General features: G+C 40.2%; 1 protein-coding gene across 1 annotated transcript; it reads right to left on the bottom strand.

Annotated features, from left to right (window-relative positions):
- Positions 1 to 1,816: 1,816 nt before the first annotated feature.
- On the bottom strand, positions 1,817 to 17,444 carry LOC114138910 (endothelin receptor type B-like). Its single transcript, XM_028008402.1, has 8 exons — positions 17,226 to 17,444; positions 9,922 to 10,361; positions 8,945 to 9,057; positions 8,633 to 8,837; positions 5,964 to 6,113; positions 4,314 to 4,447; positions 4,084 to 4,192; positions 1,817 to 2,594 (listed from the first exon to the last, which is right to left on the bottom strand). The coding sequence occupies exons 2-8, from the start codon at positions 10,330 to 10,332 to the stop codon at positions 2,454 to 2,456; spliced, it is 1,263 nt and encodes a 420-aa protein (XP_027864203.1). The 5' UTR covers positions 10,333 to 10,361; positions 17,226 to 17,444; the 3' UTR covers positions 1,817 to 2,453.

Raw genomic sequence — 17,444 nt, 5'->3', positions numbered from 1 at the left:
AAGCCAGATTAATGAAGTGAACAACCAATAGTTGTCTTGGAAACTGATTCTCCATCATAGCTCTGCCGATACCGCAGAGCTACCTTTAGCCTCTTGGTTGTTTCTCTGACAAATTCTCAAAGGCCGTCGTCTCCTTTTAGGTTGCTGTTGTGTGAAAGCCACTGTAAATAAGTCAAGCAACACACAGTATAAAATACTATTTATTAATGTATACCCTTAACAAAATAGTACTGTGTAAATGTATTTAAATGACCAAAGCCTTTACAGTATTCACATATATTTTCATGTCCAACCTCACACATCACTCAGTAAAGACGCTGGCAAAGCTACTCTGAGTCTCCTTCACAGGGTTTCATTCACGTGGCTAAAAGCAGATATAAAAAGTTTCATGAATCACATTCCGCGTCAGCTACTGATTTAACTATGATGTAAAACATAAAAAGACTTTATAAAGGGTAAAGAAAACAAGTCCAACAATGAACATGGGAATATATCAGCTCTACTTATAAAACAAACCAAGAGTGTCATTAAATGCATAATTTAATAAGTTTCTTAGAAACAAAGTGATAAAATGTTTTTGAAGAAATTGACAAAAAAAAAACAACCCCAACTTGATTAATGTAATGTTTTCAATATATCTTGTTAAAACTGCAAACAATGAAAAATTGAAACCAAATATTTAGAACCCATAAGAAGAGACAAAGTCTTTTTTAATGTCTGATGATTAAACATTTCCTGTTTGATGTCAGTTTGGATTTCCCAAATTATTTCTGTTCACTAAATACTAAAATAATGACATTTCTGTTAGCTCTTTTAAAATCAGAAGTTTTCGCCACAAAAACACAAAATGTTACCAACTATTTGTGGTTTCTAGGGCAAATATCTTAGTACAATTTAAAGAACACAAAACTAACTCACGAGTAACTTTTCAGCAAGATATGGAAGCCTATTTTAAGTCAAATACATATTAATATTGATGAAAAATATGGAACAAGACATTTTTACTTGCATTATGGTAAAAATGTCATGTTCTGCTGGCAGATTATTTCACTTTTAACTAGTCATACAGACAACAAAGTCGATGTTTCGAAGTGAAGAAATGTATGTAAACGTCCCAGTTTGAGCAAAGTAAAAAAACCCAAATATTCTAACTGACCTAAAACAGGAAATGTTTAATCCGGTTTAATGTGAGGTGGTGAGAAATAATAATAAAAAAGTTGTCTTACACTGTATAGAAATGACAATAATAAACACTATATCCAAATACCTGGTTTCAACCGTATAAATGAAGGACTCCCCGATTCAAAGATGGATGACAAAGTCAGTAATCATGCCTTAAAAAAAAAAAAAGGCCAAAGTTTTCCCAGAATCCCCCTGCTGCAAGGGCGACAGTGGGAAAATATTTGGTGCTTTTATGACCATAATGCAGTTCAGGAATCTCTTAAAACGTCCAGCCAGCTGTATACACTTTCATTTCTTAAATCTTTTAAATAGCGCAACATAACAAGTTAAGTTCCAGCAACAGGCATGTCTTTGCGTCGGCAGCTTAGTCTGACTGAGGTGAAAGGCTTGGAGAAGGCGAAGCGGACGCCTCGCTGGGCGGAGGGCTTACACAAGCCTTTCATGTTCCTACACTCACCGAAAAATAGAAGCTGCATTGTCATGATGAAGATCATATGGTGTTTTTCTCGTTTTCCTGGACGACAGCAGCCCTTCTTGTGACTGAAAGCGAAGCTGAAAAGGATTTCTGCCGAGCCACTCTCCACATGACTGGGAGATTCACAGTAAGGGCCCCCGTTTCTTTTTTTTCTCTTTCTCTTGCCGGGAGATTCCGCGAATTTGAGCGCGGACCGCGTCTTTCGCCAGATAAGGCGGCGCTCTGGTCTTTGATGTCTCGGCGGTGCCTCGAAGGTGCGGAGACTCTCAAAGGCTCCGGTCCTTTGAGTCTCAAATGACTCTGCGTCACGGTTTCCCCTACGAGGTATTACAGCGTCACCGGTAAGGCTGATTGATCAGCGCTCATTCATACCCCAAGCTAGACATAGGGTAAAGTCTGTATTCTACATGTAAATAACCCAGTACACACATTTACAAGTGGTTTGACCTAACTCTACTCAACCTGGTCCACTGAGAGGCTTGGTATCCTCGAACACATTCACGTAGCATTGGTTGGTGGCCTGAGTTATAACGGCTTGAACAGGTGACAATCCTGTAGTTTCATTCTCCAGCTTTGGGTTGATCACAGAGTCTTTCAGTCTGCAGAAGAAAAACGAAACAAAAGCCCTTCCACCTGGCTCCTCCTCATCCCACTCCTGACTCCAAAGTGATGGTGTGTGTGTGTGTGTGTGTTGGCAGTGACAGCGCTGTTTCTCCAGGTGGGAAAGCAGATGGGGAATATCGGTCCGGTTCGGTTGGAGAGCGGCGAGAGAGAGAGAGAGAGTGTTTGTGCGTGTCTATGAAGAGCTTGTGTACTTCTGGCTGGAGCGGGAGCTGGTGCGGTCCAGTCCGTTGCCATGGCAAGATCCCTTCCAGCGTCCTCCGGAGCACCGGTCGTCCAGAGGAGACGTCCTGTAGCACCAGCAGCACAGGCAGGACTACGAGGCAAAAACGAGAGCTGTCGGTAAACGTATTGTGCTTCATAAAAGTTTTTACAATCTTAACCAGAGTTGGCTATTAATCAGGTTCATTTACTTGAGTAGATTTTTGGGGGAAAAAAATGCACTTTTAGGAGTAGTTTTACTACACTGTCCTTTTTACTTGAGTAACCTTATTGTGACGTGTCGCTGCTGTTGCTTGAGTAAAATTTCTGGCTAGTTGATCCACTGTGAGCAACTTCACTGAATGAGGAACAAGCTCGTTCTGACCATAAGTTCACCAGACGCCGACACACACCTGCAGTTTTTGTCGAACTTTCGTCTGTTTTATACTGAAACAAATTAACTTAGAAAAAATCTCTCTTTTCTCTGATTGTTTTGTACTCATGTTATTTAAGTGAATTATTTTCATTTTGATCTTTAAAATATCAACATTTCCAAATAACTTTATATTTCAGTCCATCTGATGATGAAATTTTTAACTATTTTGACAACTGATAATTTGATCAGTTACTAAGTGATTGAGTAGAGTCTTTACCAAATACCTTTTTACTCTTATCTGAGTAATTTCTTGGACGGCTATGTTTTACTTTTGCTTGAGTAGATATGTTGAAGTCGTGTTAATTTTTGGCTGCTCTGCCAGCCTCTATCCTTAATATTTTGTCACACAACCACAAACTGCAGTGTGTTTTATGAGGTGTATCGTATTGTATCATTTATCGTGATAAATTCCACTTCACGATAAAGACTTTTGATTTGTTGTTGTCACCATAAATTCCTAATACTGATGATGAGTCAAGGGAGCTGAATACAAATGCACACCCCACTTTTCAGATTTGAATTTGTAAAATCTTAAGTTTTATACAGATGTGGGTAGAGCAACCAAACATTGTACTCAAGAAGGAGTAGCACTACTAAAACATATTTTTACTCAAGTAAAAGTCAAAAGTAGATGTCCAAGAAATGACTCAAGTAAGAGGGGGAAAAAGTATTATATAATAAAGTTACTCAAGTCTTGAGTTCAAGACTTGAATGATTAATCAAAACATCAATAATTTAAGATTTAAAAATTACATATTTAGATGGGCTGAAATATAAAGTTATGTGGACATTTTGGTATTTTAAAGTCCAAAATGAAAATCATTTCAAAGAAAATCAGGTACAAAAAAAAACTGATACAAATTTTCCGTTAGAAAACTTACCAAACTTTAACAGAAACTGCAGGTGTGTGTCTGTCAGGTAAATTTTTGGCTTGTTCCTCATTCAGTGCTGTTATTCACAGTGGGTAGAGAATCCAGAAATTTTACTCTTGTTAGAGTAGAAATACTTTGTAAAAAATGTACTCAAATAAAAGGTACAGTAAACATACTCCTGAAAGTACATTTTTTACACTCCCAGAGTTGGCTGTAACGTGACAAAATGGGAAAACGTTCAAACGCTGTATTTGCTTCCAGTGCCCTTTGTTTAAAGCCAAAGCGATCCTCCTTACCTGGAAGCAATTTTTAAACTTCTGGCTGACAAAGTAGAGGGCAATCGGGTTAATGCAGGAGTTTAGAGAGGCCATGTTGATCCCGATGTAATCCATCACCAGAAGGAAGCTGACGGGAGGAGGAAAAGGGCAGAACTTACTGTACAGACTCCCGGAAGCCCAAGAAACGGAGAACAATGGATTCTCATGAGGCTTTCTTTGGGTGTTGAGGTGGAAATCTGTTTTCCTACCTGAGCAGCTCGCAGCGGTTGGGGTCTTTTTCGTCGTAGATGGTTTTCTTCAGAAGGCGGCTGAGGTGGAGCGGCAGCCAGCAGAAAGCAAAGATCAGCACGAGGCAGAACACCGTCTTCGCCACTTCCCTCCGCTGCACCAAACACACAGAGGAACGTAAACACGGGGCTTCGGCGGAGAACGTTTTCACTGCTTGAGAAAGCCCTGGAGGTCTTCATTTTTTTTTTATTAATATAGACTCCTCAAAGGCTAAAGCTGACAGCTAGTCGGAGCAAGTTAGAAATGTCATATCTGTTGATGCAAACGGTATTTTGTAGAAGCGTAAATACGTTCAGATAGGTTCATCTGTGAGCCTTAAATCTTCTTTATACATGCAAACTGAAGACTTTTAGAAAGCTAGTCTCAAATAAAGGAAAGTACACCCTCCGCCAGTATTATTGCATCTCATTATTTAACAAAGACTTATTAAATTATTCACATCTAACCTGAAGAATGCAAAAACACAAACACATTGGCATTATTGCTAAACGCAAAGCCAAAAGTAAGACCAGGGTGTGAAGAGCCAACTGTGTTTGTACTGCTTTACTAGCAAGTATATAAATCAACACTAATTAACTAAACATCAGGAATTAGTCTGTCCCCACTAAGAGGAATCCACTGTTTTCACTTCTGATACCGATATCTGATGCTAAGTATCGACCGATACGATCCGATACAGAAAGACATTGCCTCACCGACTTAAAACGCTTCTTTATTTTAAACACGCACCAAAATGTACTGAATTGTAATTTTATTTAACTCTGCATCAGTACAGCACACTTACATACACCAATAGCTTCTTCACAAGCTTGGTGAAACATGTAAATACAACCTTAATCTGCTCAGTAAGTGAATTCAGGAGGGTAACAGTCAAATGTAAAATCAATAATAAAGAAACTGACAAAAACAAAAAGTTGACTATTTGGGACAAACATGTAAAAAAATAAACTGCAACAAACTTTCTTTCAAATGGTTGAGAAAGTTCAGTTAGGAATTTTAAATATAAAGCAAAACAAAAGTATGACGTCGCTCAGGGCACAAAGCATAGAACTAGATGGAATAGATCTGGCCTTATGGGCACTCTCACTAACACCCCATCTAGAATTTATTTAAGAGTTTCTGGACAACTTTTTATCATCCAGGGGCCACATATGGCCCTCGGGCCGCACTCTGCACACCGCTGCTCTAGAGTCAAATAAAACACTATTAAATGTTGGTCACGTTGTTGCTGAAGCAACGTTGTTTAAAGATGAATGGGCCATAAAACCACAAAAAGATGAAAAAACAAACAAACAAAAAAACCCCAAACAACTTTAAGTCTTTGTTCCAAAAAGCAGTTCTACAAGCTATAATTCACTTTGTTAAAATGAATTATTTACAAAAGCAAATTAAAGCCAAAGTGTTGTACTGTTCAGATTTGAACCCCAGATCTTTTTCCAGATTGATAAAAGGCGCCTTTTCTTCTCACCGCAATTATATCTTCTGTACGCAAGATACTGTCTGCTCGCTTTTATTCCGCATTACCCCTCTTCCAAACATCCGGCCTTTTAAGCTCAGCTGAACTCTACTGGCAGGTTCTTTCTGTGTTTTTTCTTTTCTTTCCTACACACCTGTTTCATGTGGTCGTTGAGCGCGATCCGCATGCCTTTCTTGCGACTGAGCATCTCGCAGGACATGAGCGTGTAGAAGATCCCCGTGCAGGCCAGCGGGAGGCAGAAGTAGAAGCCGAACAACCAAAAGTCTTTAACTTCCTTGTACAGCTGGCAGAAAAAAAGAAAAAAAAAAAACCACACACGCAATTAGTTTTAGCTAAAAATAAAGCACAAATCATTTCCTTCTGGCGTAAAAGCTGTGAATGCAATAATTCTCAAAGAAAAGAGCTAATAAATTATCCTCAGACTCTCGAACCGCATAAAAGGATCAAGAGTAGAGTTTAAATGCTTGACTTTTTTTGCTCCAATAATTCAAAACTGGATTCAAAAACATGTTTAATTATGATCCTCCTTCTTTGTTCGGAAAATAAACTGCAACACGTTTCCTCTACCACACGAACGCCTGTTCATTATATAATGTTTTTTGGGGGGTTTTTTGTTTTTTTTTTTTACTTAAAACTTTTAACTCTGGGTCTTTCCCTCTGACTGAAAGGGATCACATGTTTGACATTTCTTTCCAATTTCCTTCTTCCTATGAATTCACCACGGAGATCACGAGAGGCCGCCACATTAGGGTGATTTGCGCCGCCTTATCAGGATTCTGTGATTGCTTTCTGGCAAAGACAAAAGGGAGGCCCTGATTAAACGGACCGAGCGTCCGGGGCTCTCGTATAGCTCTGACGCGAAACCAGTTCTGTTGGAGCCGGAAAGCAAACACCAGGTGCACACGCTGAACGCCGTCCAGAACGCTCTCTCCTTACTGCTACGCCGCAGAAATTAAAAATAAACAAAAAGGAATCATTTTTTTAACTGATTCATGCAAAATTACAATCATCCCAGATGTTCTGCCCCTAAAGAGAAAGCCGTGCGGCTGTTAGTATTGAAGTCACTCGTGTTTTTATGAGTTTTCTTCCTCCCTATCTGAGTTCCTGAGAGATAATCCCCACAGCGCCTGGTACAGTCGACGTCAGAAGCAATTTGTCTTCCTGTTTTACCTCAACATTGCACACAAATAACCTTTGCCGGTCGCCTCCTGATGTCATTGCTGGACCGAAAAATGTAATTAACTACAATACGTTTTACTTAGAGGCTCGCAAAGCGAGGAGGCTGGCTCTGGTGACAACCTCTCATTGCATTCCCAACACTCTTCCGATGTTTTTGCGCTATTATTCACCAGAAGCGCGGTTGCCAAAGCCTGAACGCGGAGCCTGTGCAGACGCTAAACCAGCATGATCAGTCTGACTAATTTGATGGGAAGGTGAAGGAGTAGCTTCAGCGGAGGACGAGGTTCATGAACTGCAGTCCGTGCAGCTCTTATTTGTTGTCTCCAAACTCTCCATTTTGTGATTGTTTAAGATCAGGATGTAAAATGTACAACACAAGTGACCAGAAATATGACCTAATCATCTTTTTCCTCTTCTTTATTTACCTTTTTTGAGATTTTTTACGTGCCTTCCTTCTGCCCAGATTTACCCCTAACCCAAGCTGATTGGATGATTGGCCAAAATTATTGATCATTTTTGTGACAATTAATCGCAACAATTTCTGTGGAAGAATTTTGACCCCACTGTTCTTTGCAGAATTGTTCATTTTCAGCCTGTTTTAGATTTAAGTCCAGACTTTGACTAAGCCACTCTCAAGCATCTGTGAGAAGACAGAGGTTACCTGAGGTTAACCGCGGGAACCTCGTATGGATCCATGCAGACGCAGCGCTGGGTTCCTTTGTTTGTTTATCTTTGTTTTAATATAAGAAGGAAGAACTTTAAGGAACTGGCTGAAAATGTGCAATATCAAGAATAGGAGCATTTGAACCAGGATATTCACTTTAGCCCACAATTATTAGATTTAGGAAGTGAATCAAACACTGTCAATATTTACTCCGCTGCTCACTAATATTAGTGCTGGGACTTTCGCCCGTTAATTTCAATTAGTTAATTACATTTTTACATTTGACGTGTTTAAAATGTCAACGCAATTAATCACATTTTTTTCCTTTTTCACATACAAAAGTTCTGGCCAGAATATTTGTGTTGCGTTTCCGGTTCACCCGAAAGTCTGACGCCCAAGCGTCGTCCGCAAACAAGTGGCTTTTCTTGGCCCACTGGGCATTTGCTACAAAAACAATCTAACTGGACTATCGTTGCGTGAGCGTTGTGCTAAAAAGGGCTAGCCAGTCAACAAAGTTAATCAAGTCTATAGTAGCATCTCAATGCTAAGCATGTAGCTGCAGCACAGATGTCTGCAATGACAATAAAATCTCCCAGAAGTCACTGCACTGAATGATAATATTCTTGTTTTGAGACCATTTTCAAATTATATGATGCTAATGGCAAAATAATGCAAGAACACATTCTCGAAGATATTGCGATAAGTATTGTTGTTGCTGAGCTCACCTGTCTATTTATTCAATAATTCAGCAGCAAAAGGGTTTGTTGAGTTGAAAATAATGCTAGTTTTGTTGATTAAAATGCTGGAATTAATTCCAGACTCTGGAATTAAATCGATTTAAAACCTTAATCGAGTCCCACCACTAGTTGAACTGCAATAAACCGCAATGTTTGGAGCATGTATTGAGGGAAAAACAACTTGTTCATCTGCGTCAAGCAGGATGAGCGCGGAGCATATACCTTCATGAAGCTGGTGGCCTGCTCCGGGTGCAGCAGGCAAGTGCGCAGCTTGTTGCCCCTGTACGACATCTCTATCATGTCGAACGCCACCGCCTCGGGGACGGCCAGCACCACGGCGACCATCCAGATCACGGTCACCTCCATGGCCTTCCACAGGGGGATCCCCATGCCCTTCACCCGGCTCCACGATATCACGGCGTAGTAGCTAGAAACCATTCAGACGCGGACACAGTCGCTCAAATGTGTCCACAATGGTGGCCAGTAGGGAGTGTGTGTGTGTGTGTGTGTGTGTGTGTGTGTGTGTGCGCTGACCGGTCAATGCTGAGGGCGCACAGGCTGAGGACGGTGATTCCCACCGAGGCTTTCTGGATGAACGGGATCAGCTTACAGACGTGCACGCCGAACGGCCAGTCCTCGGCTATTAGCTGCGGCAGAAACAATAAAAACTTGTAATAAGAGAGATTTCAGTATCGCCTGTGCACACACACACGCAGATCTCTCAGAGGTTCACTTAAGGCTCCCTTTGTCTTTAATTCTTCCAAAATGAATTTAGTCGAGGCCAAAGCCTACAGCTGGACGGCCGCTCCTCGCTGCGGTCTGCAGGGGGGGGGATAGTTTCAGTTCTGGTCTGGACTGAGCAAGGAATAACAAATAAGACCGCGTGTTTAATTATTCTACATGCTTTAATGGGTATTAAATAGCCATCATCTAAAAAAAAAAGATCGAGGTCTTACAATGGCGCTTAATATCTTTGTCTATGAATTCTTTTCGTTATTTCGTGTCGATCCATCACATAAAAACCTCGGGTGGGGGACGCGTGGGAGTTTGAGGCTGTACCGTGAAAAAAAATAAAAATAAATCACAACCCCGTAATTCATATCCCTTAACTTAAAATCCACGTTTTTCTGCCACAGACGTACATTTCAACACAAGCGGCGACTCATAAACCAGTTGATAAAAAGTTAATGTGAAAGGCCTGATCGCTGGATGAGGCTAAAGGAAAATCAAATGATTTGTTTTTTTTTGTGTATTTTTTTTGGAAACCATTTTGCTTCACAATCAAATTAAGCTGGAACCAGAGTCAGGCTTGTATGATAAATATAAATGATTAAGAGCATAAAAGGCCTGGTTTCTTAATTATTACTGATGTAAATTAAACAGCTGGGATGTTTATTGTAACTTAATAACAATTTCCAGAAGGTCTAGGTTTCTTTTCCTGGCCTTAGTCCCAAAAAAGCCACACAGAAGGGAAACTAGAGTCAAAACGCAGACATCAGGCTGAAGGCTACCTTGTACACGTTGATGGGGATGGCGATGATGATGTACAGCAGGTCTCCGAGTGCCAGGCTGCCAATCAGCACGTTGGGTCCGTTCCTCATGCATTTGTTCCTGTAGATGATCCTGAGCAGCGTCGAGTTGCCGATGATCCCCACCACGAAGATCAGGCAGGAAATGATGGTGTTCACGTACTTGAAGGCGTGTCTGATCTCCGTCGGCTTGACGCACATGGGCGGGAACGGCGTCCGCGGACGGTCCGGCTGCGGCGCCGGGAGCCGGACGGACGAGTTGCCCTCCGAGGGCTCCAGGGGGTCGGGGACGCTCTGGGAGTCGCGGGCCGACCTCGAGGCCCCGGCCTCCGCCGCCACCAGGAGGCACAACAGCAGCACGACGGCCCTCGCTCTCACAAACATGTCGACCATCGGGGGTTCGGTCCGTCCAAACTCAGATCCTGCGAGGAAAAACACAGCGAGCGTCGCGCTGAACAAAGAGCAGGGTGTTGTTGCCAAAATCAAAAATCAAATCAAATGTTATTTGTATAGCACATTTCAGCAGCAAGGCACTTTAAAGTGCTCTACATCATAACAAACACAAAAACATAAAGTCATGCAACATAGAATCAATAATCAAAACACAGCATTAAATAAAGTTCCATCAATAAATTTGTAATTGATTACATTTCAAATACAATCCTAAACAGGTGGGTTTTTAGTCGAGATTTAAAGGAAGTCAGTGTTTCAGCTGTTTTACAGTTTTCTGGAAGTTTGTTCCAGACTTGTGGTGCATAGAAGCTGAAAGCTGCTTCTCCTCGTTTGGTTCTGGTTCTGGGGATGCAGAGCAGAACCAGAACCTGAAGACCTGAGAGGTCTGGAAGGTTAATACAACAACAGCAGATCTTTAATGTATTGTGGTGCTAAGCCGTTCAGTGATTTATAAACTAACAACAGTATTTTAAAGTCTATTCTTTGAGTTACAGGGAGCCAGTGGAGGGACTTTAAAACTGGTGTTATGTGCTCTATCTTCCTGGTTTTAGTCAGAACGCGAGCAGCAGCATTCTGGATCAGCTGCAGCTGTTTGATTGATTTGTTGGACAGACCTGTGAAGACGCTGTTGCAGTAATCAATACGACTGAAGTACGCCAAGTGTGTTTAGGAGAAATGGAGAAGGTTTCGAGGAAATGACCACTCTAATCGTTTTAAATTCTCTCACTTTAGTCAAAGTCTTCCTGAAAAACCTCAAGAGTTCTGCTTTCATCTTCCTCAGCATTACAAGTATCGGCACACACACAGCATTTCTAAGTCATTTTGAGAAAACACAACATTTTATCAAGTATTTTTTGGTCTAGTTCACTTTAAAATAAGACAAAACTAACTTACAAGTAACTTTTCAGCAGAATATCGGAGCCTGTTTTAAGTCAATAATTCCTTAATATTTATGAGAAAACATTCTAGTTCCACTGGTAGATTATTGCACTTATAACAAGATATTTTTCTCATGTTGTAAGTGAAAAAATCTGCCAGTGGAACTAGAACGCCTTTTAAAAATCAGTATTAAGGAATTGTTGACTTAAAACAGGTCATATATGTGGCTGAAAAGTTTCTTGTAAGTTAGTTTAGTCTTAAGATATTTTCACTAGAAACTAGACAGAAATACGGAATATGTTTTTGCTGTTTTTGCTGCAGGAACTGCAGTTTTCTGTGAAACGTACAAGAGAGCCAAAGCAAGCCGCACATTTCTTTCATATAAGCTAATGGTTTTTGTGACTGATGTCTTGTAAAACCTAGATTTAAACTGTATTTATATGTTTTTATATTTTCTACGGAAAACAGCAGAAATATGAAAATCCATAAATGTTGCTATTCACGTTTCAGGTCAGGGCCCATTTGTTTGCACTGTTGAATCTTTGGTTGCTTAAAGAAAGTGTGGCGCTTCGTTTGACCTTTCACACCCGCAGCCCAAAAAATCACCATGACAACCAGCACTTTTGGATGTAGAAATCTGACTGTATGACTTTAAGATTTAAACTTAGACATTCAAAGTAGACAACAACACAGCTACTTTTCAAAATAAGAGATCTTAACCAGTGATTAGAGAATTTTTTTTATGCTTTCAAAAAAAAAAAAAAAAACTTTTTTTCAAAATAAGAGACTCACCTATACATATAAATGAAATATCTGCAATTGTAGGTCTCAAAGCACTCATGGACATAAACTGGTGACGTAAAATGAATAACACACAGATGATTTTCAGAGTAACAGTCAAGCCACCAGGGGGCGCTAGCGGAGCCTCAGGAAACTTGAGGGAAGATAAGAAAAAAGAAATTTAAACTAATTCATTTTCACATATTTTTCTAATTTTTAATTTAAAAAAATATCTAATGTTTTCCAATCACTATTATTAAAAATATAAACTAATTTATTGAAATGTCATTTACCATGCTTGTCTTTCTGACTGGCTGCTAGTCAAAGTTCTCAAGCTGTTTTGCTCCCAATGCTAGCATAGCTAAAATTGAACGCTATGAGTCAGCATTTATGCTAAACACATGTAATAATTATTGAAAGTAGAGAATAAAAGTGAGGAAAGCATTCTAAAAGTTTATGTTTCTTTACATGTTTTGTAGAAAAGAGCGTCTCCAGCCAGAAGCTAACGCTGTTCGGCAGAGAGCGTAAGGAAAGCTGGTTCAGAAATCAATGTGGCTCCACAGAACAACACTGATTTATGGTCAATGTTATTGCAAATTTAACAGCGAAGGCGTAAATCTTCACGAGTCAGTACATGAAGCTGTACCGACTCATGACGTCAGCAATGTTTGCCTGTGGTCAGACCTCTGCAAGCAACCACAAGACTTGACTTTGTGTGAATTTTTAGAATATTATCACCTGCGTCTCATAGTGTATGATGAAGTCTTATTTCTGCTTTTAGAAGCAGTCATTTTATAGACGTACTGTTGTGGTAATAGACTGTAATAGTGATATGAACTCCTTCTCTGCTGGGTTAGCCTCAGAAATTCGCTTGCAGCTAAAATAAAACCACAGACGCAAGATGTTGCCTACAGCTGTTTTCAAGTGATTCTCTCTGAGTTGAAAATGGATGGAAGGAGGAAAACTAAAAAAAAAATCTTTACTGTGCTTTTCTACTGCCTTTTAGAATCATTTGAACCTTTTTTTTACAGTAAGTCTTATCAGTTGCCAGCTTGCTTATCCAGCCACATAATGCGAGGAATATGCAATGATTCTATTTTCGATATCTGAGCTAAGAACCAAAGCTCCACTGGAAATTTAACCCAACTTTATATGAACTGCTTTGAGTCCCTGCTACGCTCCAGGAACACCCACAATTTGTCCAACACACAGTGCTAATCCTGTCATGCTCACTGTGTTTTCTCTGTATGCTGCAGCAGCATAAGTTTCAGTAAACATACCACCATGTACGTCACTGCATTAGTACAACCTGTTGAAACAAAAGTGTGCAAGTTGATTTCATTGCTTTCATTTAATCCAGGAAAGCTACAATTATTCCCACCGCAGCTGGAAAGCACAACACATTGACCACCACTCAGCTGTTTGTAGCCTCAAACCCGAACACTGGAAGCTCATAGCTCGTCATTTGGAGTTTTATCTCATTATGTAAACTTTAAACAGCAAGAGTGATACGATGGGCAATTTTAGTGGGTTGCGTCCTTGGTGTGCCCTGATAACACGCCAATATGTACTAGAATAGAATAGAATTCAACTTTATTGTCATTGCACTGTCACAAGTACAAGCAACGAGATGTAGTTTGCATCTATCCAGAAGTGCTCTACGAGATATAAATATTTATTTACGGATATACAAGACTATGTATGTATGGACTATAAGGGGTTATAGCAAGAGATATAGATATAGATGCGATATAGATACTATGCGTTTTCCCAGAGATTTCTGATTGAGTCAGACATCCTGCCATGCACCTGTAGTAGTTTGATGCTAGCTAGCTGTCTATTTAAATAGCTAGATGGATAGCTAGCCAGCTATTATAGCTAGCTGTATAGCTAGATGAATAGCTACATGGATAGCTAACTAGCTATCATAGCTAGATAGATAGCAATGAAGTTCGCAGCTAGCTATCGTAGCTAGCTGTATAGATACTTTATGACTCATGGTCCGCATAAAAAAAAATCAAGATTAGCAACCAAACAGACATACATATGTGCAATCGTCTAAATATAAAAAAAATAAAATAAAAAGGTGCAGAAAATCTATTATAATATCTCTTAAAACCAATAAAAATATTTGAAATACAGAAATGTTATGCTAGTTCGTCACTTGACAGTCGTCAGCGACGCTTCGCATGAGGAGGGGAGCCACAAGGGGTCATTGCGAAGGAAGCTGGGTGTTCAAAGAATGCTGTGTCCAAGAGTATGTTGACGGAAAGTAGAGTGGAAGAAAAACATGCTGTGGAAAAACTTGCGCCAGCAAAAGCGAGGAAGTAGTAACATGTTATTTACAAAGCTCCTTCAAAATATAAAATCACAACGAGCTTCACACGATCCAACGCTGAATAAAGCAGCGCAGATTAAGGAGAAGTTGATTTAAACTGGCTTCTAAAGGCGACCACAGAGTCCCTGGATCTCAAGTACAAAAGGAGGAGAGCTCCAGGTGAAACTGAACAGAATGACATAACCAGGTGTCTGTTTGTGAAAAACTCTCCAAGTCAGTGAAATAATCTTAAATTGTAAAATAAAGCAGAACCCTGTGTCGTCGTGTCGACATGGGAGGCACTCCTGAAAACCTTTAGGGTTTTGTCAGAAGCCTCAAAGCAGCGTTTTAAACGACTTGCAGCTGTTCCGGAGAGGCTTTGCTAAGGTTTGCGCTTGATGCTCCACGGTGATCCGAGCGCGGTGAAACAAAAGCATGAATAATTGTTTCCAGTTCAGGGCGTGAGAAAACGTGGCTCACTTTTCTCAGTTGATAAAAACAGGGAAGCTGAAGGTTCCTAACAGGACTGAGCCGAAGAGCCGGAAGATCCAAATGTGAAGCAAAACCTACTTGAGTTATGCTAATGGAAAGTTGAGTGAAAGGAAACAAAAAACTAATGACAATGACATAATTATACTTCACCAAGTTCTAGTACTGTCAAGAGGAAGATTCTTCAGAATAAATCTGAAAAACTGAAATTTTGAACAACTGTAAGTAGACGTGAGCGACACGAACTTAAAGTTTCATCAAAACACTTTGCGGCAGTGTCGTGATAACAATAAAAGTGACAATAAGAACTATTCCTTATACCTTGTCTAGGCAGCAAGCACAAACACTAGCTCTTGAAAAACATAAGCATCAGTAATACGCTTCCTTCAGTCCTTCCAGTCAGATAAACTGCACACAGTAACCACATCTAACCATATTAAAGAAAATGTTTTGCCACCTATTGACTCTCTCATCATCTAACAAAAAAAAATAGAGAAAATAGTAAAGCTAACAATCCAGAAAACACTGACAGTTTATTTTTAAACATAATTGGAACAACGATAAATCAAAATTCTTATCACGATAAGAAATTTATCACGATAAACGACAATCCTGTGAGCAATAGTCATCAAAATTAATTTTGAACAAATACTTGGAAAAACAACTGACACACACGCTGCTTAATAAGTCTACGCATCATGCAGCCTTACATTTGTAATTCAATTGGTGTAATAGATGAACGTCTCAGCAAAGTTCCAGCTCTGACCGAGATGCTAAAAGCGCCATCCACTCGCAAGCAAGATGAACAAAACGGCGAACACAAAGTCACCCAAAGCGCCTCGTTTTCACAGAACAAAATAAAGGAAGAATAAATGAAGCTCATTGTGTCTGTGTATGTCCGCTGTTTGTAACAGAGATCCTTTATGGGGTTTTTTTTTTTCTTGGACAGATTTTGGCTCTGAGCCTCTGCAGAATCATGCGTGTCCATAAAAACCGCCAACGGGCATCTGAGGCCCAACAGGCTGCGGGGATTGTGACGGCGGTAGAGAGCGGAGCGTCGGGGACGAACACGTTCCCACAAAGAGAGCCTCTCTGTGCGAGTGCACGGCTCTTTATACGATGGCAGAGGTCGCTGCTAAAAACGCTCGTCCTCCTCCATACGGTCCAGTGCAAAATAACAAACGGCCCAACAAAACAAAACAAGGACGACCGTTGTTCATCTCAGCAATCGGCTGCTCCATCCAAACAGAGACGGGAAGGCCTGGGTATCACAAGAAACCAGTTTAGATTTTTTTTTTTTTGGCCACAGTCTGTGTAAATATTCCACCCTGTGAATGATGCTTTTGTGTTGGGCAACATGGCGGCTCATTAGAGTACATTAGAGCAGGGTTTTCTGATTTAATTAGGAAGCTTGGTCCTTTTATTCTATTACAAACCATCTCTGACCTTTAGCTCTGATGGCTTCTTTTTTTTCTCCCTTTTTAAGAATTAAGGAAGGAAAAAAGTTGGGTGAAAGAGCTGATGGGGGGGGGGGGGGGATTTTTGTTGGTGGTCAGAACATGTGTGACCAGATTGAGGTCAGGATAGAGGAGGGAGAGGCGAGTGTTGAAAGTGTTTATTTATTTTAAAGAAACCTGCAGAGGGAGAAGAAGAAGAAGAAGAAGAAGAGGCCAAAATTGAGAAAACTTTCCTGCTGCAGAGTTTAGAAGAGCAAACAGGTGGAAAAGGCAGGAGTGGAAAAACAGCAAGTGAAAAGAAAAGGCTAAGAGCTGCGCTTCTTCAGTCAGCAAATAACCGGGGGCACCGTTACAAATCACATTTAAAATTTACATAAATGATCTTTTTGCACGAATTAAAATTTGTGCAAAAAAAAATGTTATAACAGAAGTTGGTTTCCAAATATAAAGATTTCTAAGCTTTTAAGTGTTTTTGGTTGTTTTTTTTTAAACAATAAAACATGACTTTGGTCACAAAACTCATTAATCTGTCAAACTTAACGACGTTGTGGCTACAGCGACTCTGCAGAAGTCCGCAAAACAAATTAAGCTTTTATCGAATAATAATGTATGTGAAATATGTTACAGCAGATGCAGCAAACTGTATTAAAATGTAAAATAAAATATCTGTCCCGTTTAAATAAAGCTTTTGGGATATTTATTTTCGCTGTGTTTATGCAGTTGTGATCGACACTAAATTAAAATAAAATAAAATAGAATGCCACCTACATATGACTAATCGGTTTCATGCAAAGGTGTGACTGCTAAAAGGTTGAAGTCAGTAAATAAATCCCACATATTCATGCATTCAATCAGAAATGCAACGATGAGCCACATTCCCAGCAGTTGGAGAGGAAACCAGACACACTTACGGATTTCCAGAGTCACGGCGAATGTTGGGGGCGTCAAACTGTTCGCATCAATATTCCGCGCAGAGTCGATCCGATCACATCGATCGATTTGGGATTAATTAACGAACATTTGTAATAGCGCCGTCCCTGAGTTAAAGATCCCAGCTCGTCCTCCTCCAGCAGCAGCAGCAGCAGCAGGAACAGACGGTCCTCCTCTCCCTGCAGCCTCTGAGCTCCGCG

Source organism: Xiphophorus couchianus, chromosome 23 (assembly GCF_001444195.1).
Source record: "Xiphophorus couchianus chromosome 23, X_couchianus-1.0, whole genome shotgun sequence".
Taxonomy (NCBI): Eukaryota; Metazoa; Chordata; class Actinopteri; order Cyprinodontiformes; family Poeciliidae; genus Xiphophorus; species Xiphophorus couchianus.
The sequence above is the reverse complement of the archived record's forward strand: the minus strand, read 5'-3'. Positions and strand labels throughout refer to the sequence as shown.